The 25,160-nt window shown below is 42.3% G+C and overlaps 2 protein-coding genes across 2 annotated transcripts in view; both read left to right on the forward strand.

The window, feature by feature from the left end:
* LOC308135417 (pre-B-cell leukemia transcription factor 1-like) overlaps positions 1 to 5,924 on the forward strand; it is a 71,986-nt gene extending 66,062 nt beyond the window's left edge. Inside the window, 2 exon segments of the mRNA XM_080503391.1 lie at positions 43 to 132; positions 5,063 to 5,924. Of these exon segments, the coding sequence (XP_080359517.1) occupies positions 43 to 132; positions 5,063 to 5,155 (183 nt within the window). The 3' untranslated portion in view covers positions 5,156 to 5,924.
* A 3,197-nt stretch (positions 5,925 to 9,121) lies between these two features.
* LOC308135036 (hypoxanthine-guanine phosphoribosyltransferase-like) lies at positions 9,122 to 18,665 on the forward strand. The gene is made up of 9 exons (XM_080502910.1): positions 9,122 to 9,169; positions 9,480 to 9,586; positions 11,112 to 11,295; positions 12,307 to 12,372; positions 15,415 to 15,432; positions 16,632 to 16,714; positions 16,802 to 16,848; positions 16,958 to 17,034; positions 18,206 to 18,665. The coding sequence occupies exons 1-9, from the start codon at positions 9,131 to 9,133 to the stop codon at positions 18,251 to 18,253; spliced, it is 669 nt and encodes a 222-aa protein (XP_080359036.1). The 5' UTR covers positions 9,122 to 9,130; the 3' UTR covers positions 18,254 to 18,665.
* The last annotated feature ends 6,495 nt before the right edge of the window (positions 18,666 to 25,160 follow it).

Genomic DNA, 25,160 nt, shown 5'->3' on the forward strand with positions numbered 1-25,160 from the left:
GTGTGTGTGTGTGTGTGTGTGTGTGTGTCACTGCTGTTCCAGGTGGATACCCTTCGCCATGTTATCAGCCAGACCGGCGGATACAGTGACAGCGTCGCAGCCAGCCAGATGTACAGTCCACAGGGCATCAACGTAAGACCTGTAAACACCCTCCTTCTGTCCTTTCTGGAACGCTGCTGATTCCTGCAGGATGTGTGTGTGTGTGTGTGTGTGTGTGTGTGTGTGTGTGTGTGTGTGTGTGTGTGTGTGTGTGTGTGTGTGTGTGTGTGTGTGTGTGTGTGTGTATGTGTGTGTGTGTGTGTGTGTGTGTGTGTGTGTATGTGTGTGTGTGTGTGTGCGTGTGCTATTGTTGCATACCTGCTGGTCCTGCCACTTAGCGGACTCTTTTAGGACCGGGGCCAGTCAGTTGTCCAGCAGGGCAGCCTCCTCCGCTCCGAGCCGGGGCCCCGGGGGGGGGGGCGGCGAGTGAGCGGCTGGACGTCCTCCGAGCCTGTCGCGTGGCATTAGCGTTAGCGGGGCACCTGCAGTCGACACGAACGAGGACACAGGTGTCCGACTCGCCACCTCCTGCACAAAAAAAGGGACTAAAAAGAAAGACAAAAAAACAAGAAGAGTTCCCCCAGTGGTTACTGCTTAAAATAACTCTTTGCGGAGGCTGTCGGAGGCCGGGCGGCCGGGCGTCTCCTCGCTGTGGCGACACTGGAGGCAGTGCGCGTTAGCATGTAGATCCACGGCGACAGGCTGCGCGGGGCTGAGCAGAATCAATACGACAGTCACAGCGACAGAGAGAGCGAGGCTCTGGGCGAACAGTCCAAGCACATTGGTCCGATCATTCATCCGCAGGAACAGCGGCAATGACAGCCGAGCCTGCAACACCCCTCGTGCTAAAATAAGACCGCGGACGGCGTGCTGCGGACGGCGTGCCGCGGACGGCGTGGCGTGCCGCGAGCGGCGAGCAACAGGCTCAGCTGGAAGGAGCTTTTTCCAGTACAGCCGCGCTGCGATCCACTCTCAACGGAAAGATCTTTTTATAGGAAATGTGTGAAATCAACCTAAAAAACTGAGTAAATTCTTTCAGTTGATCTCACTGTGCAGCAAGTTTCATGTGCGACACGGACGTTTTAACTTCACAGGTGACGAACGATGATCAACAACGTGTTCAACTGATTAATAAAGCAATAATAATAATGAAAACACACGAGTGGAAACTACGTTAGAAATTATACCGAGCAAAAAGAGACAAAGCAGAGAAAAGTAATGACACATGAAATATCCACATCGAGGGAAAAAGGCTTAAACAGAAGGAATTCTACAATGATGGATAAGCTATGAAATCATCAAGATAAGATCAAGATAAATGACATGAAAACATGTAGTTACAATACAATATAAAAGGTATGCAGGTTTTATTGAAGGCAGAAAAGATAAATGATCCAGAAATCTGAATTTTGCATAAATCACCATCAAATGTAGATTTTTGAAAAAATGCTGAGAGAGAGATGGGAAGAAAGAAGGGAAGAATGAATGGACGCCAGTAATACAAGTGGGAAAGTGACAAAATTAAGTTTTGAATTCAAATCAAAAAGGTTAAAAAGTAATAATTATCTAACAAACTAACTAGAGTTTTCTAACAAGCTTATCAGCTCTTTTCTTCACTAGCTTGTTAGCTAATTTAATAATAAACGTATTTACTGACCAACCTTTTAAGTTAAAAACTAAATGAATGAATGAGAAATACAGTGACTTTGTCCAGTACATTTCCACCAACTAAGTAACTTACTGACTAATTAACTTAGTAACAGATGAGCTTAGAAATTGACTGACCAATTAAATAACTTACTTGCTAACTTGATAAATAACAAACTTACTAGCTAATTGATTAACTAATGGAAATTGCAAAATGTATAAGCTATTAAATATACCTAGTTAGTTAGTTAGTTAGTTAGTTAGTAATCAAGGCCCCATTTACACGTTTTCAAGTGAAAATGGAACCATTTCGTTGCATGATGGGTGTTTGTTTACACAACAACGACACTCGGAGCCACTGAAAATGCACATTTTTGAAAACACTGACACCATGGAAACGGGAAAAAAATAAATTTTTCCGCGTTCACATGAAAGGGGCGGAGTTTGCAGCATCTGACCAATCACACACACACACGGAGAAATCCTGCAGGATCAGTTTACAGATGACTGAAGGACCAATTATTCTCTGAGACGATGAAGAATTCAAACACATCCAGCAGCTCAAAGCTGCTGCAGCCAAATCCACAACATTCCTAACGTGTCTGACGTCATGAGATTTTATGATATTAATTCATCCGACGATGTAAACAGACGGCACTTTGATTGTTTCACTTCATTACAGCAGAACTTCCTCACTGGGCTGAACTTCCTCACTGCTTTTCTTTTACTTTAGATTCTCCATCCAGTTGTTCTGAGGCTGAGTCCCCCCCCCACTCCCCCCCACCCCCCCATGTATGTTTTGTATTGGAACATATATTTTTTTTTTTTTATTTAACCTTTATTTAACCCCAAAAAGTCCCGTTGAGATTAAAAACCTCGCCCTGGCCAAGAGCGCGACGCCATGAGTCGTTCTGCGTTCCATAAATTCGTGTTTGTGCAGTTCTGTTACCGTCACCATTGTTATTACTCTCATTACAAATCAACCCTCGTGGAGCGAAACAGACTTGGAAGAGCCGTGATAAACACAGAGGAACATCCTCCAAAGCCTCAGTGACGAGGATGCAGGTTCTGGTGTCAAGAGGTCGCTCTAAATGACTCTCATCTAAATGACTCTCATCTCCCCTCCGCTGCCCTCGGCGCTCAACCTGAGTTGTATTTGACGTTGTATAAATAAAGTTTAACTGAATTGAACCAGAGCACCGGTCGCCATCGTTTAAGAATGGACAGGTCGTCTTCCTAGAGATCCGATTGGTCAGGAGGCGGAGCTTTACACTCACTTTGATCTTATGGAGAGTCTAACCTGCTCTGGAGCAGGTGAGACATTCAATGTCAGTTGCCATGGTGATTTGACCCGGTAAGAAGAGAGCGAGCGTCGTAGTACAGAAAAGCCAGGGTTAACCGATGAGGTTATATCGATAAGAGACAATCCAGCGTCGTACTACAGGCTTCTGAGCGACAATAATTTCTGAAAAGAAAACTTAACAACGATCCATTTTCACTCGAAACGTTGCCGTATAAATGACTTACATATGTCTTGTCGGGTCCGCTAAAAACAAGCCTTATTTCTTTTTTGTTTTTCGAGCTTGTTGTCTTTATTGTGGGTATTTTCCATGTTTTCATGTGATTAGAAGGAACTTCTTTAAGCTCCTTACAGTAAATGTTCAAAGCAAAAGTCACATTCAGACGACCCTTTTGTACATAACACTGTTGGTTTGAACGCTTCGGTGTGTCGCTGTCACACAATAGATTCTGTCCTCGAATCAAATTCGTTTGAATGAATTTATCTTTCACTGATTACTTTTTGTCAGGATTTGCTCTCAAAAGTGAAAATGGCAAAAAAAAACGTGCTGGGAAACGTGCTTTCAAAACGACTTCTGAAAAAGACCAAAGAAATACTAAATGAATACTTTAATTGACACAAAGGTCATCGGGCTGCAGTTTAGACCCAAAAAAACAACAACAACACACTTTTACTCCAGGTTGAAGGTGAGAATTTCTCTGCGGCTCTTGAACAACAAAAACACAAATTACAGTGAAGCTTGCGAATGAAGTGGCTTGTATATTTAGCTCTGCACACTTTATTTTTTTTTCTTCCCTCCTCCTCCCAAGATTTACTGACTGAACTCTCGCGGTTCACCTCTCCGTCTTTATCCTCCAACAGCAATTACTCTCCTCAAATTGCTGGTGGGTGTCGCCTCGCTCAGACTGAAAATGTTTTTCTCTCCCCCTTTTTTTTTCTCTCTCTTCCTCCTCTCGCCTCTGAATAAGATGACAGACGGTCTTTACGCAAAATAACAGGGTTTGGAAATAAGAGGCTGCCACAGCACACTCCCAGCTCTCACTAATAGCCTGGAAATTGCAATTAATGTCCTTTAATGGTCTTTAGTCGACCTTTTATTACCATTTGAGAAAGCTCCCATTTTAAAGAGCCTTTTTTTTTTTTTTATTGTGATAATTTATTCTTTTATCAGGGTGTATTGTGAGATATATGAAGGCTCAGTGTGTTTTATGTCTCCTCTCTGATGTTTATCTCACATGGTGTAGTGGGAAGAATATTTTTTTCTAATGAACCGCCTGGAGAAAGACGGCGTTTGACAGTTTTTAATGTCTTCACTGACAGTTGTTGTTGGACGAACGTCCACTGTCGTGGTCGACGACGTTGACACCTCACTCTTAAGGTGATATTGAGTTTGTCTTACTTTTTCACCCTTGTTCTTCAGAAATCAACCTTCTTTTTTTTTACTTTTTACAGTACGACTGTTTTTTTTCAAAAACAACGGACGGTCATAATGATTTTTTACTCATTGTCATTAAAGTATATGGCTGGTAAAATGTACATTTTATATTCCTTTACTTGGAGTCGAAAGACACTCAAATTTTGATTAAGCTTTCATTCTTCCTGTTTGGAAATGCAATCAAAAGTCAAGCCATTGAAGAACATGTGAACGCAAATACTTATACACAGGAGACACACTGAAGTATACTTACGTGCACACACACACCTGAATATATCTGTAAATATAAAGTATGTATTATATAAAGTTCACTGAGTGAAAGATCAAATAAATATGTCGAGGTGTTAAAGAGGAAGGGAAGTGTGTTTCTCAGGTGACGTGGATCCAGACGACCTGTCCAGCCCCTGAATACTCAAGGCCCAATTTTGTTACCAAAAAAATAATAATAAAATGTGGAAAGGGGACATTTAGCAGATCAGAGAGCTCCAGGTGTTTGAGCTGTGTGAACTCCTGGAGCCTCAACGATTTGGCGATGTTTGGTGTTTGCTACGACGTCGGAATGGAAGAAAACCACAATGAAATGTCAGTCGCTGCTGTCTGTTGTCCTCCAAGCCAACCACTCTCCTCTGGTTCCTCCGCAGACGAACGGCGGCTGGCAGGACGCTCCGACTCCTTCGTCAGTGACATCGCCCACAGAAGGACCCGGGAGCGTCCATTCAGACACGTCCAACTGAATATGTCCGTCTCCGCACCTCGTCCTCACCGGAAAGCAAAACAACGACGACGACGACGAAAAAGAAACAACAAAAGAGAAGGAATCCAAAAACATGGACTGCCCGTTGCTCTTCACAGTATTAAAACAGAAGGAGTCCAGTGCCCAGCAGTTTGTAGAGGCGCTGCCACAAGCCTGACAGATTATTTCCTCGGCTTATTATCGTTGGACTTTTGGGATACCAACAAAAAAAAAGGTTTCACAGTAAAACTCAAAAACAATCATGGGAGACATTTGTACAGATTTCACATTGTAATCAGAGGGCTGGGGGTTACTTATTCACTCGTAATGTTTCCACTCATTAAGTGATAAAGTAATAAATTCATCGGTTTTACCTGAAAAATGCTTCATTCTACCTCTCAGCCACTAAAAAAATAAAAAAAAACCAACAAAAAAAAAAAACAGTAGAGAAAATGTCAGTGACCATTATTTGTTTTGTAAAAATGAAACTTTTTGTCTTTGCGAGCAGGAGGCACATCTTCTTACTTACATTTTGTTGTCTCTCACCTATTCTATGGTACGCCATTTAGACTTAAATATTGCTCAGTTGTTTACAAATGTGTGCTTGATAAAAGTATGTTCATCTTCTCCTCCTCCTCCTCCTCCTCCTCCTCCTCCTCCTCCTCCCTCTCTGTCTCCGACGAGTCGAAACCGAGCTCTGAGTGGAGATTTTTACCTCTGAGGTAACCCTGTTAAGTATGTTATCTGTAAAACAATAAATAAATACTTGTCATCAAAGCACAGAAACTTCACCTCCTTCATTAAAGTCAGTTTTTTGGTTGTTTTTTTTTTACTCGGATGTTTTTAGCTTTTTTTTTCTTTTTCGTGGTCAATAATATTTACCTTCTTATTGACAAAATGTACCCCCCCCCAAAAAAAACAACACTTTTACCTGTCAAACTCATTATGGATTCCTGCAAAGTGGTGCGTCAACTCAAGTACACAATGACAAATACATTATTGCATAATAATTCACCTGCTTTAAAACTCCTAAACATCAATCAACCAACAGATACGGTGGAAGTTAATGAACAGCAACTTAATGGGATGCAGAAAGACATAAACAAGACAGAAAAACTATTTTCTGTGCATTTTATTTCAAAAGAAATGGTATATTTATATAATAGCATGTTAGTTTACTTCATTTATGATTATATTTGTCACTTTGGTAAGTTTAACTCCTCTGTAAGATGGGGTGGGTGGGGGGGGAGTGATCTGTATATCTGTCTGTATAGTTAGGTCATTTTACACTCTCCTTTTGCTTGGCGTCAACTTAAATCCTAAAATCTGATAAGAACAGTGGGATTCAAACGCTCCCACAGCCGCAGCGCTGACATTATGTGGCCGGACAGTCGTGTGTCTGACAGGATTACTCTCACACTGGCTGAATATTCATAATTGGCCAAACAACGGGGGTCTGAGGGACGGTCACAGCCGCCGACTGCTGAGCGAGTGTGAAATGCCGAAGCCAGACTGCTGCCTGCAGCCCCGGGGTGGGTGATGGGGTTGGGTGGTGGGGGGGGGGGGGGGGATTGGAGGAGCCGGCCCGGCGCCCCCAACAGGGGGGGGCCCCATCAAAACCAATGTGACAGGGCTTCATCTGCAAACATCTCCTGGCTGGAGCGTTTTTATCCCCGCCTGCAGCGTCCTCATCCCCAACAACAGAGAAACAGCCGGTGTCGTCTCCAGTTGTTTTGGGGGTGGGGGGGTGGAGGGGTGGGGGTGGGGGGGGGGGGGGGTTGTTCTCCAGCAGCTCCTCTGGGGTGGAGACACGGTGCCCGCTGACTGAAACCTCATGTTGCTGAAGACATCTGCCTCTCCAGCTCTTTAAATGACAGCTGATGGAGGGCGGCTGGGTGACAACCCCCCCACCACCCACCCCCCACCCCCACCACCACCACCTGCTGCTGCACCTACTTCTCCATCCACTGCCCTGTCGACTGCTGCTCCACCCATGCCTGCAGCTACGTCACGTAGCTGTTTCTACACACACTGCCGCTGTGTGGCGACGTTGGAACGTTTTACAACTGAACCCAGAGAAAAGACCGAGGTCGTTGTTCTTGAGCCCCAAAAAGGTCAGCGCTCGTCCTGACTGACCCCGAGTCACTCAAGGCAATACGACCAAGACAGAAATGTGGGTGGAGCGACAGACTCAGACCCAAAAGTCAACAAAAACATTGACAAAACATTATTATTTGCTCACGTTTTCCACTAAACACTAGATTTGACTTCTTTCATCCCCTTTATCTCGATCAGGTTTCTAGTAATTCTCCATCGCATGCCTTGTCTAACCACTTTGCTCTAATGCATCTCCTCTATTTCCCCGTGAGGCATCGTGAAGAGCGAATGGCCTTGAGTCTGAATGGCGCTTCAGGAATACATTTGCTTTGCCCTTGTGCGCCTTCTGCTGCTCAGACCGCTGCTGCCTCCACCACTGCAACCTGTGCTGCTGAATGTGCTCCTCCTGATACTCTGATTACTCTCACTGCCGCTAGTGATGCACCAACCACTGCACCTATTGCTGCCACTGTGTGTGTGTGTGTGTGTGTGTGTCCACACCCATGACTGCTGCTCTCACTGCTGACTATGGCCGCTAAATATGCCGGATCCAGCTGTTGCACCCACTGCCACAGCAGCCTCCACTGCTGCTGCACTCAATTCTCCCACATTGCTGCTGTCCTACTGCGCCCACTACAGGCTGACTTGGTGGCGTTGCACCGACGGCTGCTGCCTGCAGGAGACTTGTCATTAGAGCAAACTGATTTAAAACTGTCGTACCTCTCACCTGTACGGAGCCCCTCTGGTGACATTGGTGAAAAAAATATTATTGCTTAATAACGCGTGGCACGCGTTATTAAGCAATAATATTTTTTTCACCAATGTCACCAGAGGGGCTCCGTACACCTGGAATAAATCCACATAAATTCTGCATTCACACGCAGGTCAAACTGTTCGAGAGGGACTGAAATGGATGACTTGTCCTCTTTTCTTGAAGGAAATAAGATCACATCATGTCTGTAGAAAGTATGTCAAATTAGAAATGAAAAAAAAATTCTGAAATAAAAATTATAAGCCAAAATGATTTTTATTTCTTTAATTTAAAAGTAATATTGTTCAGAGGAAAAATGCGTTTCTGCATGTGTCCACTAGAGGGCGATACCAACACGTGTCTGAAGCTCCGTGTGTCTCACAGAGGTGGAGCTGGATTCAGTGCCGCGTTCCTCACTGCCTCTGGGGGATTTTTATGAGTGCAGCAAGACAATTTTTTTTACAGGTGCAGATAAAAAGCTTGACTCTCACGTTCTTTTCATCCTTACAAAACCCTGGAAACTTTAGTGGCCCCCGGGACAAATGACTGGATCTACTTGTTCTCACCTGTTGATGCACGTCTGAAGGCTTTGTGCTTTTCAGCTTCGTTCTCTGAGAAGCTCTTCTTCAGTCCAGACGAAGAACGTGACATTTTTACTTTACATCTGATAATGATTTTTGAGTATAAACACATTTTATCAATTCTTCTATAATACTGTATATAAGAATAAGAATTTTTTTTTCTAAAACAGTTAGTTAGTCACTTTGTTCGTTCGTTTTCTTTAATCGTTTCTCAGTGGAATTTCTTCTCAATAATATGATTCTTTTTATTTTTGCATGGTTTCTTTAAGGTGACTTTTGTTCGTTTTTATTTTTTGGATTTCGTTTTTTTTGTTCCTTATTTTATATCATTGGCGCTTCGAATAAAGTGATTCGATTCATTATGGTATTTTCTTAGTTTGATCCCTTTTTTTACCAATTCCTTCTCACTTGTTTTTTTCTTTTATGTACACACACACTTACACACACTCACACACTCGCCCCTCCCCTCGCCCCTCCTCGGGCTCGAACCGGCTCCCCTCGCGCTCGCGCTCCGTCCCGCAGCCTTTGTGAGGCGGAGCTAAACAACATGGCAGAGGCTGCAGAGCGGAGAAGCGACGGCATCGTGGTAAATCAATCAAATCCCTCCGCACGAGTCCGCGACAAGTGTCCAAAAAGTTTGCGTCGCTCGTCGCTGCACGCGTTGCGCATTCGGACCGAGTTTTACGCACGAGTTTACAAAGTTTGCTTGTTTGTTTTGTTGTTGTTATTATTTGCAGCTTTGTGTTTGTTTGTCTTTTCTCCTTGTGTGTGTGTGTGTGTGTGTGTTTTTTGTTTCGTCCTGCAAGTAAAAGGCCGTGTTTTCTGACGCATTCACGCTTTTTTTGTTTGTTTTTTTTGCGTCGTTCTCAGCGTCGTGTTTGTGTCTCTCCTCTCAGATAAGCGATGATTGGCCAGGATACAGTTTAGACCTGTTCAGCTACCCTGCTCACTACTCCGGGGATCTGGACTGTGTCATCGTCCCTCACGGCGTGATTATGGACAGGTACGGGACTGAGACCACTCAACCCCCCTGGCAAGGTGGGTTGAGTGGCACGCGCATGCGCGTCTGGGACCTGGTCATAGATCCACCCCCCCCTATTCATTATAATAGAATATAATGATGTGCAAATCTCTTCAACGTGTCCACTCAGCAGGTTGTCATTACAACTTCCACTGGAGACTTTTAGTTAAGTTTAGTTAGTTATATTACACCATTATAGATTTTTTTTTAAATGTCAATGCAAGCAGATCTGGATGGATTCTTCCATCCACCCCTCCATATTTTGTTTAGTTGTTTATTTGATGCTCATGAGGTCATAGCAGGGATCAACTGAAGCCTTTTACTATTCATTATGACCAAAAACCACCATTTTCCGGATTTTCTACCAAATAACGTTTTTAGGTGGGAAAATGTGATAGTTATCTGAAATTAAGAGGACAAATAAGTTTTGAAAATAGCTTTACATACAAAAACTGAGATTGCATTTATATATATATATGTTGTTTTTAATTCAAATGTTTTGCCTTTGTGGATATTTTTAGAGATGTTCCCACTTTTTCCCCCCACATTTAGCTGTTTACAAGACACCGTGAGCTTCAATTGTTCGAGCAGTTTGAACAATACTAGCATTTGTTTTTAATTTTTCCCTGTTTTTCTTGCTTTTTCTTTCTTTTTTCTTTCTTTCTTTCTCATTAAAAAAAAAATCCATTCTAGCAACCTTTTTAGTTTTCATCCTAAAGTTTTGAAAATCAGTGAGGTATGCCAATAGATGAACTATTTAAACAGAATTCTTATTCCCACATAGTGTTGTGCAGGCTTCAGGGAGCAGAACAGCCACGTGGCTCCAGAGCTGCAGAGCTTCCGTCCCTGAAAACCTGTGAATGAAGTCAAAAAACCGATGGAACCGTCATACGCGTTCCATCCCCCCCCCCCCCAGTGTCATGTGTCGCTGTGCCTCGCCACAATCCACCGGCTGGTCTCTCTTTGTTATCCTTATACAAATATGAACAACTGACGACGTCAGACTTTGTTCACAGACGACGGTCTGAAGAGGTTTTTGCAGACAACCGTTTTTCAAACACAGAATAAACCTTTGTCATCATATGAGCACAACAGAACTTCAGCCGGACAGAAACACTGGCAGGCGGTGGTTTGAAGGAGTGTCCACAGACAGTTTGGAGAACAGACATTTTGTTTTTTGGTAAACAAAACGACAGAATGTAAAGGAGTGTCCACAGACAATTCTTTTCAAAAGTGTCACTATACAAATACGACAAAGTGTAACTGGTACAGAAAGTCTCAGACAGTGGTGATAGGAAGTGTTGACTGGTTTTCAGAAGTGTCCACAGACAAAGGTTTAGAGAATTATTTTGTTATATAACAATTAATACTGGACAGGATTGTTCACAAACAATGGTTTTTGGAAGATGATGTTTTTTTGGGGGGAGGGGGGTTAAATCCTTGCTCATCTTTGAATTCCATGTTGACGTGAAACGCGGATTTAATGAGGTGGACTTTTGGCTCGCAGGACGGAACGTCTGGCCCGAAACATCATGGACGACCTGGGCGACCACGACATCGTGGTGCTGTGCGTGCTGAAAGGCGGCTATCAGTTCTGCGCCGACCTGGTGGACCGGATCAAGGCTCTGAGCCGCAACTCCAGCTGCACCATCCCCATGAGGGTCCACTTCATCCGGCTGAAGAGCTACCTGGTGAGGCCTCACGCGTCTCACACGGCACGGACACGCTCCTGCAGCACTTTTTGGGTCACGCCAAGACGAATTCCAGGTTATTGGTGAACCTTTGTGGCAAATCTTTGCATCTGTAAGAATAAGACTGGTGTTACATGTGTTTTTTCCTGTGTTACTGATTGATATTTCCAGTATCTTGAATGCTTTATTTCAGTGTTTTTCAACCTTTTTTGAGCCAAGGCACACTTTTTTCTTTGGAAACCTCTCGAGGCACACCACCACCCGAAAATGTTAACATTTTAAAGGCTCTGTAGCCTCTATTAACAATATAAACTCATTCTCATCAAAGTTTTATCAACAGGAATCAAATAAATACAGAAAAAAGTATTTCCCAATTTCTTTTTTTAATAGTGACTCCCTCAGTGTGAAACCTGGACCTGATGGATGAAGAGCTGAGATCCTGGTTCACATTCTTCCTTTTCAAAAACTTCTCCATCACTGTCTCTGACACAGTACTTTGATACAAGATGGTAGCAGGAGGTGGAGATTAACCACACTGACATCTGTCAGTTTCGATTTCACCGGCAAAGTTCTGCGCCGCCATCTATTGGCGAAGAGTATTTATACACGATTACTCGAGCAAATGTTTTTTAGGAAAAAAATGTGAAATTGGATCATTTCCCACTGTACACCTGACTATATCTCGCGGAACACCAGTGTGCTGCGGCACAGTGGTTGAAAAACACTGCTCTATTTAACCCCACCTTGGTCTTCAAAAACACAAATGAAAGGACAACACTGCAACACTTTGATCTTCTTTTCAAAATGTCAAATTCTTTTTTAAAATAATAAAACTATTGAGTTTATGTAAACCACTATGAACTTGGTTTATAACCAAAATGTTTTGTTTTTTTTCATCAGACTTGACTTTGGAACAACGTCAATGTGAAAATCAGGCAGAATATAAAAGTCCCTTTCATCTCCTTATAACCCTGACATTATCTTTTTCTCTTTTCCTTTTGGCCTCGACAGAATGACCAGTCGACGGAGGATTTGCACATCGTCGGAGCCGAAGACTTGTCGTTTTTGGAAGGAAAGGTATCTCATCTTCTCAGCTCGTTGCCATCTTTTTACCCTTCTTTCAAGCTTTGAAGTGTGTAAAGTGTGCCGCTGGGCTGTGACGGCAGACCGCAGCCTGTAGAGGGCGGCGTGCCTTCCTCCCCCCGTCCTGCGGAAACGAGACGGAGATGAAAGATGGCAGCTTGTGGCGGGCCCGGGAGACCCCACAGCAGCTGCTGTAATGTGGTTGTTTAAAGGCTTTCTCAGTGGGGGGTAGGGAGGTGGGGGGGGGGGGGGGGGGGGGCAACCACCACCTCCACCACAGTGCTCCACTTAGTATCTCACTGATGTGTTGAGGCGTGCCGACTGTTACCAAACCGCGTTAGAGTGAATGATTCACCGCTTCCAGACTTTTCCTCAGTCAAACAGAACAAATCAGAGAAGCTGCCGGAGAAAGTTTCTCCATTTTTTCACAATGTTAAAGTAATTTTAGTTTTTCCATCGTCTGATCACAAATGATTTATTGGGAAAAAATTCTATCAATTATGTTTTTTTTGTCATTCTGATGTAGTTTTTACTATTATTGCTTTACTCCCGTCATCGTTGACTGTTTCCCGCACTCCAGTCTTACCAAACATACTGACTTTATCTTCGTCATTCTGACTTTATTATTAACAATCTTCCACGTTATGACTCCTTTCTCGCCACTCAGACTCAAACATTGGCTTTCGCATTGTACTGGCGATGAATATATGGTTGACATTTGGACTTTTTCTCAGATGTCGCACGCCACTTCTTCATTTTCAATTGCCTTTGTGATTTTTCCATTGGAAAATTTGAAAATGATTGTTTTTAAGTGTTCACGTTGTGATGCACCTTCTGCACACACGTCGGTACATGTGAATGAGGTCAATCTACTAGTTACCACTACTGGTCTGGTATTTCTCAGCAAGTTTTTTTTTTGGTAAGTATTACTAAGACACTGACTGTTGGGCGGTGCAGCCTGCAGCCGGGCGAGGTGGAGTCGTCTGCAGGGGGAAGAGGATGTGATGTAGTTGCCGTGAGTCACCGCCGACTGCTCCCGGCTGTATTTTTAAGTGTGCTTGTGAAATCCTTGAGCTCGCCGCGATGTACAGCTGCTTTTAGTCCTCTTCAGGTTGAGACTGGAGGAAGTGAGCGAACTGTCCGAATTTTCATCGCGTATTCCGTTTACACATTTTCACTGGAAGCTTTGTGAGCAGTCGCCCTCTGTGACGCCGACCAAACGGGTGGAAGATATAGAATGAATCATACTGAATTCTTTATGTTTCCACTTCAATACTGGCATTTACCCTCTTTTCCTGTGATTACTCAAATGCTGTTGCCAGCGTGAAGCAGTCCTGGTTCCATTAAACTCCATTTTTTTTCTATCAACCTGAATCCCACATTGTGGGACTAATGAGTGACTGTTGAAATCGCTGGAGTTTCTCTTACTTTCGTTGATACCTGACAGCAGTTGGAGAGCTGCTGTCTCTCTGCACCGCTCCGCAGCCTGATTTCCAGCGTCCTCTGTGTTCCGGACTGTTAGCGGTAACGCACACCGCGCGGCTCTTTGTGGGGCTTCTCCAGAGGTCTGCTGCCCCCTGAATGGATCTGTAAGAATAACCGGGCCCCAGACAAAAGCGGGGCGTACGTGCTCGGATGAGCCCTTTGTTGGGAAATCAGAGCGAACGGGCAGTTAAAGAGTCTCACTTGGAATCTGGCCGGCGCTCGGTGGAAGTGGAGCTCCCGCTGTGGCGCTTTGTATAAATACTGCCCAGTTGTCTCCAGTTGATTAGACGGACATTCGCAGAATTCCAAGTATTTGCTGCGTGACGGTCAGAGCAGGGCTGTAAAGGAACGGCACATTTCGAACCTTGGCGACGTTTTCACGCTGCATGTGCACGTCGAGGTGCGTCACTGAAAGCAAATAAGAGCATAAAATCCTCTCATAAGTGAGAATCTCGAGAGACAATAGTGCCTAAGTTTCCTTTAAAGGCCTAGTGAAATGTAAAACACTACTTTGCAAAAAACGATAGTTGGTGTTCTACTTCTAAGGTTCCTCCGACTCTGAATTTTGAATCTCCAGCCGAGGAAGTCGGGGGAATCCTTCTTCGTGAGTGTGACGTCAAGAGTTGTGCAGATCTCGATCTGTTGTGTTTACATTGGCTTGTTTCCCTCTTAAATATCCAAGTTTTAACAGTGTTTTGAAGTTGTAGTCGGTGTTTTATGAGCCTTGACGAAAGATTGAGCCTGGAAGAGACCGAGAGAGGAGAAAAGGAGCACGGGCGGCGGGAGCGGCTAGCGGGAGCCGCTAGCTCGGGCGGCTAGTAGACGATCAAGTAATACCTGGACTCATCTTTTGTGATTCCGCGCAGTCGGAAAAGCGCTTCGACATGATCCAGGAAGCCGGTCGTTCTGGCAAAAGTCAGGAGCCTCAAAGCCTCAAAGGTGAAAACTGGCGGCTGCTGAGACGAGGACGAATGGAGGACGAAGCGTCTTCTGCTTCCTCAAACATGTTCCAGACGGGGTCACCGATGGCAGAACCACCTTCTGTGTCTTCTTCATCAATCACTGGGTTTGAAATGACCATGATGATGAAATATGGTTAAATTCAGCCTCTTCGTGGTCAAAACTCTGATCCTCCATAATGTAAACACAACTTGGGCGTGTGCACAACCAGTGACATCACTCTATTATTGTCAGAAGCTCCGCCCAGCAGTGAAAATACCACTGTTTATCGGCTATTTTCTCGCAGATTGTCGTGTTTTAACATTTTACCCTCGGGCCAGTTAACATAAAAAATGTCCCTAGAAGCGACAGCCACAGTGTTTTGGAGGTCGAATTTTCATTTCACTCGGACTTTAAAGATTTACTTCCTGCTGCTTCTTTTATTTTATTTTTTATTGCACTTTCAACTTGTAAGCTAACAATATCTTGCTGGGGTTTGTTTTTCCCAAGAAGCACGTTGTGAAAGTGTGTTCAATGTGTTGCAGAGTACTTCCTTTTTCTAATCCAGAATCATTGTTTCCTTCTCTTCCCTCCCCAATGCGCCCTCGTAAGAACGTCCTGATTGTGGAGGTGAGTCAAACATGTAGCGGCTTCCCTGTTTTTCCTCTTAACTACCGGTACACGGCCCTTTTGTTTTCCAGGATGCGTTTGGTGATCCAGGCCCAAAAAAGAAAAAAGAAAAGAGCCATTTAAAAGTTTTGTTTCCTTCCCCAAGAGTTCAACATGAGGAAACTTTTTTAATTGTCTGACCTACATTCAAGAAACCAGACTGTTGGGGATTTCATACATGATGTCAAGCTTCTTTGTGAGCATAATCACCGGGTCGTCTGACACTTTCAAAAAAGGGCGTGCAAACGAAAGACAATGAACAGTTTGAAGTTGTGGCCGTGAGTCAGTGCACAACTATTTCAAAACACTTTTTTGCATTACCATAACTCAAATTAAAAAAAAAATTAAAAAAATCATTATGACTCATGTTTTTCAAATAACTCAAAAGATTTTCTTGTTTCCAATGAGATTTTTTTATTTTATTTTTTTTAATAATTGTTACTTTTTGAAAGGCTACAATTATATGAACTTTAAAGGGCTTTAAATAATATATATATATATATATATACGTGTGTGTGTGTGTGTGTGTGTGTGTGTGTGTGTGTGTGTGTGTGTGTGTGTGTGTGTGTGTGTGTGTGTATATATGAAAATAATATACTGTAAGCTAACTGACAACTATGTAAAAAGAGGTCTTGTAATACCAATTTTCACCACAAGGTGGTGTCGTGAGTCACCTTAGAATCTCATTTATTATACATATTATTGGTTATATTTATTATTATTATTTTCGCACTTCATGCTTTGATGGATTTTATTAGTAGAATTATGAATAAAGGTTTCTATCATCATAACGGCAGAGTGTGTTCAAGGCTAAAAAGGGGATGGAAGAGTGGTAATAGTGTAAGATGTTGTACACTTTGTGAAAACACAGGACTTCATATTTTAGTAAAAGAAAATATAAAACAAAACAAATGCAATCCAAAGAAAATAGAAATATTGTATAATGACAAAGATGATCCTACGGAAACTAGTGCAGCTTTTACTCTCAAAGTAAGCGTAAGTCAGCAGGAGGTGGTGGGATCTGGACAAGCGGGAGCTCCGTCCTGACTCCTTCCCACCCTGAGAGACGGTGACTCAGTGTGGAGTTTCACTTCTGCCTTCATGTCGATACTGTCCCACTTCTCACTCCCCCCCCCCCCCCCTTACTCTCCGCCTCGCAGGCCATCGTGGGCACCGGGAAGACGATGAAGACTCTGCTGAAGCACGTCGAGTCTTTCAGGCCCAAAATGATCAAAGTCGCCGGGTAACGTCAGTTTCTGGTCTCGGGAGGAAGCGGAGTGAAACATTCCGACTGTAACTGAATCCCCCTGACGGTGTGTGTTCTATGCAGGTTGCTGGTGAAGAGAGTGCCTCACAGCTCGGCCTGCCTCCCCGACTGTACGTACCCAGGAAATCTGACATGGCCCACCGGTGAGTCAGCAGACGGAGGAAATACTTAAAACGGCTCTCTTTTGTTTTGTTTTTTTTCTTCATTTCATCCTTTCAGACATCGGCTTTGAGATTCCCGACCGCTTTGTGGTGGGATATGCCCTCGACTACAACGAGTACTTCAGAGACCTGAATGTAAGTCACAGCGAGTGCAGACGGCAGCATCACTGGCAGATTTCAACACAACCTTTATTCTTGCGTGTTCTAAATAAATAAAGGGATCTTTATTAAGTTAGACAGTTATTTGGAAGAAAGATCCTCATTAATGTAGGTCAAGGTGATGTGAGTGTTATTTCAGGTGTAAACAGACCATTAAAGTGTAACTTATTATTACATCTGTAGATTAAAGGTCCAAGTAGCGTCCCGCCTACATATTCCCTCTTTGACTGAATGACTTTTACAATTTATCTCTGCCTCATTGCGATTAAAATATTCACATCGGACAAAATGGACCAATTAAATGTATTTAAAATCGAAAGGTAGATAGGTTTATTTTATTTATTTTATCATGACCCCCATTGCACTTTTATTAATTTTTTTACTAAAACATAAAGATGTTATTTTTGTTCAATATATGAGATTGAGGAGAAGGAGGATTATAAAATGTGATTGAAGAAAGGAGAAGGGGTAGGAGTAATTAAGTTTTACTTCTTACATCCCCTCTTCAGACATGTTGAATTAGATCTACAACTTTTGTGTTTAAGTACATAAATAAGTACAGGTGTGTGTTTATATATATTTTTTCCCTTTATGTTTATATTTGTATTTTGCATGTCTGGGATGAATTGATAATACGTTATTTTTGTTCTGATAATGGCTCTTACTATTTTTAAACTACATTTCTTGATTTCTTTTCCTGTGAGGCCCCAGGACTGAGCCCTGAGGAACGCCACAACTTCAGCGTTGAACTCAGTGATCACAAACTCGAGAATGACAAGAAAATACACATTTGTTTCTCAATGTGTGTTCTTTCATTTCAAATGTTGCATCATGATAAACTAAATTTGAACAAATCACAGTTTGTAGCTTTAAAATGAGGTTAATTTCCCCCTGAACTCCAGTGGAATTCCCTCCATAGCAGTCCTATAGCGGGCACACATCCGTTAATGCCCCTGGGCTAATGTATAGATGTTTCAAAATTCACTTGTGAAAGTCTTTGAGTGAAATTTCAGTCACTTGAAAGATGCTCTATAATTAAAAGTTGACTGATTTACGAAAAAAAAGCATTAATAATCTTAATACTTTTTGTCCTCTATAAATACTGTCATGTTCTTATATCGTGGCTGTTTTCTTTCTTCTGTTGTAGCACATCTGTGTGATCAGTGAAAAAGGGAAGACAAAGTACAAGGTTTAATCGGAGGCTGGTAAAAGAGTGGAGCTTCGCACGGACGTCACGGACACTTCCATTCAACTCCAACTCCGCTCTTACTCTGACATCGCTCTGACGGCTCATGCCAGCATGGGACAGCTGATAGTTTGAGCCAAACGCCTCGCGGCACTGGTTCACCGGGAAAATGTTTGAGCAAGGAAACCTGCTAGGAAGCTGTTACTAAAACACAATTGTCTCTACAACCTTCTGTGTGAGTGTTTTGTCATGTTGGTGAGTGATGATGAAATGAAAAGGAGATGTTTCATGCAGGAAGTCCCCCATACCCCCACAATGTTACTAGAGGTGCTTTGTCTCTTTTAAAGCTCGACTTTTGATCAATGTCTGTGCTAACTACCTCCTGTGTGTTGTTTTTATCACCATTTCACTTTTTATAGTTTCATGTACAATAAAATTCCTTGATAACCATGAATTGTGACGTTTCCATTGTGAGTGCAGCTGCCTCGCCTCCACTCTTCCATAGAGCCACCTGGAGGCAGGATTAATATGTAATAAGGCTCATTATATAAACATACCATATGTTGTAAAGCTTCAAATAAAACTAAATTTAATTGGTATAAATAAGCACATGAATATATCTTTTTGTCATTATTAAATGCATTTGTAATAACGTCAATTTAAAGCGCAATTCAGGTATAAATATTGCACATTTTCAGTATTCTGTTCTTTGTAGTTGTAATCTGTGGTTTGTTTTTCCTTAAACCTTGTTTTAAAGAGTGCTACGTGCACAAATGAGTGATATTGAGGTTATAAACTGAGAAAGGGGCCATGTTTTTCCTGTTACGGTGAAAAATTGTGTCACACAAAAAGCAGCTTGGGAGTCCTTTCCAAACTCCATGGTTGATGGCGCTGCACTGCTTTTGTTAATCTGGATTCCAGCCGTTAGCCGGTGGACGATCGCCGCCCTGTGATCCTCAGACAAACCGGAGTCGGAACCATTGGGTTACTTTACCGTGTGCTTAAAAAAGGAAAAAAAGGGGGTTCAAATGAGTGAGTCTTGGGAACAAAAGCGAGTCTGTTGTGTTGAGCTGTTGTCCTCTTTGTGTACACCTGACATCCGACTCCCAGCCGTTAAGCAGGGAACACAAAGTACCACCAAGATAAGACTGTTTTCTTTCTCCCCTCTCTGGACTCCCAGGTCTTCAGGGGATTACAGTGAAATGACTCTGACCTTCTAAGTACAATTAACTCTTACAATAATGGATCCGATACAACATGAGTTGCAACGTTAAGATCTACTGAAGTCAAAATATCAATGGAACCCTGTGAATGTATTTTATATGGGTCAAGGTACTTCATGAAAAGGTTCAAAAGCGACGCGGCTTCTGTGAAATGTGCTATTATCACACAATACTCGTTTATAGGTTAGTTTGTAAAGGTACTGTACTTTTTTGTTCAATATGGCTTTATTCGATTTAGTCTGCAGGAGGCAATCCGAGCTAATTACCTGTGATAAACCCAGAACAACTGTGATATACATCAGTATTTAAAAAAATTAAAAATAAAAAATTGGCCGGCGATGGAATATTTTCCAGTGCATTAAGCATTCATGCTCTGAAAATCCTAATGACAGTTGTAAACATAAAAGAAAATAGCAAATAATCATGATTAATTCACAAAAGCAGTGCATTTACCTAATAAACACGTTTTATTGGAATAACAACTGTTATTAATTTATACCTGGTGACCACAGGACGGAATTTACAAGCCTATATGTTTATAATATGTACAGACCCCAGTCTATGTGTCCATGTCAAAACATTGACACTGTTTTAAAAGAAACCAGAAACCAGCAGTTCAAACAATGCTTGAAAGAAGTCAAAATATAGTTCCAGGATAGTTCAAAACTAGCATCAACTGTATTTTGGAACACAGTTCACACAGCTTAAAGAAGTGAGGTAACTGTACACAGTCAGATATCATTCCAATACTATTCATGGATCTGTTTCCATAAGTGTCCACTTAAAACTTTGAATACAAGTTAGAACCCAGTCTAAAAAGTAGTTAGAAAACTGACTTTAAAGTAGCCGAAACAGAATTTAAAGCAAGTCCATACACAAGATAAAAACCAAGGTCAAACAAAGATTCAAAACCAGTGTGATACCAGTTTGTTATCAGTGAGAAAGCAGACCAAACAACAGCTGTATTCCATATTGACTATTAGAGACTAGTCTGAAAACTGAAAGAAAAGATATTTCTTTCAAATAGGACTTATGGAATCTTATCACACTTACATATAAATGGTTTTTTTTGTGTTCTTATAAATTTTATCTGTGAAAAGTGCTATAGAGATGACATGTACTTACATTTATCAAAACAAGATGTACTCCAAAAACTGGTCTGAAGGCAATTCAAAACTAGTTAAAGCCCAGTTTTACCAAAAAAATATAGAATGAACCAGTGTGATACTTGTTTTAAGATGTAAAATCCACCAGAAACCACTGTACTATGTAAGTCATTAAACAAAATTTTTTTTGAGGTAGACCTGGATTAAAAAGTCAGAATTGGTTCAAACTGAATGTAAAATCAGTCATTAAACAGATTAAGTAACAGCTGTATTTGAGTCTGTCTATTAAAAACCAGTCTAACAAGTGCAAAAAGTTATTTCTTTCTCATGGGAGTTATCTAAATAATCTTATCGTACTTGCATATCATTGCTTTGTGACTTATTGTGAAGTTCTTTGTGATATTGATCTGTGAAAAGTGCTTTACAAATGAAATGTTCTTCCTTACGTGTGCATTCACACTCAAAAGATGATACAATGAATAACTGGCCGGAGATCAATCTTCAATAGTGTGGAAGGAGTCATTAAGCAGATCAACTAACAGCTGTATTCCAGCTCAGACACAATCCAAAGAGTGGAGCCCGTGGAGGTAGAATTGTCTGGACAGGACATCTTTGTGAAAGTGTCCTCCCTGGACTGACCTCTGCAACAAAGACATGCCAACCCCAAGAACAGGTGGCCCCTTATGTTGGGGAGGCATAAAGGGGGGGTATTTGTCAGGGTCCTGAGAACCGGGGGCATTTCATTTTAGGGTAGTCGGCCGGGTCAATAACAGAAATTTGCAGCATTAAACGCTAAGTATCAGCAGCGGCAGCACCACGAGAGAGCGGAGATGATCTGCTGTGTGAACATTCCTGCAGCACGCAGCTCGACCTCACGCTGAACCGGGACATGTGACTCCCGGTTCGCCACCAAAAAAAAAATAAAACACGAAGAAGAGCCGCATAACACACAGTTGAAGACATTAGTGACTTTAAAACACACCCTGCGTGTACAACATTTGGACAGTTAAAAACAACAACAAGCAAACAAAACCACCTTTTTCTCTTTTTCCCGAGCGCTGTGGTGACTTTTTGAAAGCTGGTTCCTGATTGGTTGGATCAAATACAAGGCCGCTTGTGATTGGCTGAGAGTGTCCTGTTGACTGAAGGTGGACACACGCACAGTCACAGAGGGAGAGAGAGAGAGAGAGAGAGAGAGAGCGAGAGAGAGAGAGAGAGAGAGAGAGAGAGAGAGAGAGAGAGAGAGAGAGAGAGAGAGAGAGAGAGAGAGAGAGAGAGAGAGAGAGAGAGAGAGAGAGAGAGAGAGCGAGCGAGAGAGAGAGAGCGAGCACAGGGAACAACGCTGGGAGCGACAATAAACCATCCAGCCTCTAAAAAGCGCACCATGCGCCTCGCCTCCGCGGCTTGACCATGAGCGGTTTTGGGATTTATTGACCGGGATGTTTTTTCAAACTTTAAACCGAACGATGAGAGCGCCCGTGTTTACGCCGTGTGTGAAGCCGTGTTTTGTGGATAGCCGCCGCCCGCCCGGAACGACGCTCCTCTCCACCAACACAGGTAACTTTGGCTCAACTTTTAGCATGGAAGCTAACGCGGCTCGCCTCTCCTCACGGTGGCTGCTACCGACTTTCACCGAGTCCCCCCCCCTCCCTCCTCCCCCGGCGGCCGGTGTGAGTTTACTTCCACCGTGGCGGCGGTGTTTTCAGGAGGAAAAACGCCGAAGCTCGAGCTCCTGTCGTCGGGGCGAGTTGAGAGCAACAGCCCGACACGCTGCGCCCCGGAGGAGCAGGACCACCAGACAAAGCAGCCGCTTTAAAGCACCGAGCCTCGGCTCACTTTTCCCAAAGACTCACCGTGCCCCCCCCCCCCCCCCCCTCCTCCTGCCCCCCCTCCCTCCCTTTGTGTCTCTCGTTTGAATGTCCCCCCACTTGTTGCTGCTCCATTCATTATGCAGTGTTGTTGAAGCTGTCAGGTCTTTAAACCTCTGACGTTTAAGGTTCAGGGTCTAAAAACTTGCAGGACTTCACATTTTCTTTAAAAAAAAACAAAAAAATGTTTGGGGGAAAAATAAGCCAGAAAGTAGTTTGAATTGATTTTTTTTTTTTAAATAAACAAACTACTTAATACAGTTTATAACATGATAGAAATGGTTTGAAAGTGTCAGAAATAAGTCAGCCAATGTCAGGTTGAAAAGAATAAATACAATACAACAATGTTCGTGTACTAAAACTGGTCAAAATTAGTAGATGTTCAACTATTTACACTCTACATGTCTAAAACTGCAGGGGAAAGATAAAGATTTAAAAACAAAAGAGAACATCGGTCTGAAGACGCTTGATAAACAGACTGGGGTTAAAAAAAAACCTCATTCCTGGTGGTTACAAGGCAGCTTAAACACAATCTCAACCCATTAATCCACACAGAAACCAGTCCAAACACTTAAAACAAAGTTAGTTAAAAAGCAGTGGGAAGGAAAAAAACAAGTAGCAGTCTAATATACATTAAAAAAAAAACTTTTCATTGACCTCATCCACAAGTGGGATGTATATACAGTATATCAAATGTGTCCACCATGCTTTAAATAACAAACCAAAAAAGTTTAATTACAACCCATTAACAAAACAGTCAGAAACCAGTATAAATGTCGGTTTTTTTTCACCAGTCACAGTGAATGAAGTCACTTTATTCTCAGTAATCACTGACACCTCCTAACCCGAGTCTAAACTACTATTACTATGACTGGAATCCAAACATGGGTTGGAAACGACTATACGCTGTTACAATAGTGAGACACCGGTTACAAATGCCGTTAAAGGCCAGCTAAATCTCGAAGTAAACACAATTTATCAACAATAGTGGACCAGATTTAATATAGTAAAAGTTAGGAATCAGTACAAATTGTAATTCCTCTCAGCGGTCACCTATAACCCCTCAACCACAGGAGGTCGAACCGCTCTTAAAAACTCAGACTGCAGTCTTAATATTGTTAAAAACAAAACAAAGGAGGAAGTACCGGTAGGTACAGACGCCAGACCAAATACAGTGACAGAGCAGATGGATTGGAGTTCAATCGCTGATAACAAATCAGTCAATCTTAAAAAATAGACAGAAATTGGTGTAAATGATCTTTAAAAAAGCGATCTGCCGTGCCTTTCAGAGTCACTCAGTAACTGCGCTTTACAAGCAGTCTGAAGCAGAAGCAATTTCATTATAACTGATGTGAAAACACTTTTTAAAAAAAAGTCATGAGTGCGTCCAAGTTCTGGTCAGTCCCCAGTCGAAACCCCTTAATCCTCGTCTGATCAAAGGGCTGAAGCCAGAGCAGATCTAACCCAGAAACAAGTCTATACAGCCGTCGCCATTAGACTAGAAAGCACCTGTAAAAACCTGTAAGAAACCCGTCTCAACATCAGTCCAAACGATAGTCAACCACCAGTCAGAAAACGGCAACAAAGCCAGTGTAAACTAGTCATAACCAGTGTAAACATAATTGGAGTCAGTCAAAAACCACCCTGAAGCGAGCTCAAACACCCTTCAGAAACCTGTCTCAGCACAGTTTAAAAAAAAAAAAAAAAACTAGCGAGAAAGTAGTTTGAAGAGAAACCTGTGATGTGATAATCAGATTGGAAAGCGATGGAAACCCGTGGCCTGGAGTTTCTTTTACGTTCCATCAGGATCAGGCGAATGTAAGGAGTTCTAATGTGGCAAAGGCCAACAAAGAGGAATATGTCGAACAGTAATGGATGGTATCTCAGACAGAAACAAGCTTTTTTCTGTTTGTTTGGGCTTCAATGGTAAAGGCAGGCTGCTGGTGCTCCTGGTTCTGCAAATATGGTTCGTTTCCTAAGATTGGATTAAAAATAACAAAATGTTGCTTTGTTCAAATGATCAGAATGTTTCACAACTCGAGAGTTTTTTCCTCTTTTTCCTAAATAAAGTTCTCGTTCCTCTTAATGAAGTGAATCTTTCACATTCTCAGCTTGTTTGAAGGTGGAAAAAGTGACAATCTGGATACGATCAATTCTCGATCTGTTTATTTGAACTTTGAATGAGTTGATGAGCCTCTAGCTATCAAACTTTAGTCAAACGTGGCCATTAAAGGGGTTATTATCCCATAAAATGTAATGTAACTAAAGGTAAAAGTAGAAAGGCTTAAAAAAAACATTAAGAGGAAGAAGTTGCATCATTCTTATCAAAAAACAAACTTTGAAAGCTTCTAAAGTTAATATAATTAAACCTGTTTCAGGAGTTTGATAGGAGTGTTTTGTTGTTTTTCCTTCTCGGTAACAGATCATTGACTCATTACAATACATGTCACATTTATTCTCATCCAACTCTTCTAAAGGAAACGCATCAGGGAAACTTGTGTGAAATGTTCAAACTCCAGTTTTGGGTGGTGCTTCTGATGAAGCAGGACAATGTGGACAAGGACCTTGTCCTCGCATACGTATGGCCGCTGTCACACAAATCACTTCAAATCTGCAGGCCGGAACTTTTACAATCAGTTTTCTGCAGCTGCTGTTGTTGTTGTTGTTGTTGTTGCTGTTTGTGGGTCTTTAAAAGAGCTCAGTGTCGCGAGGTGGAAAC

Source organism: Blennius ocellaris (genome assembly GCF_963422515.1).
Source record: "Blennius ocellaris genome assembly, chromosome: 10".
Lineage (NCBI taxonomy): Eukaryota > Metazoa > Chordata > Actinopteri > Blenniiformes > Blenniidae > Blennius > Blennius ocellaris.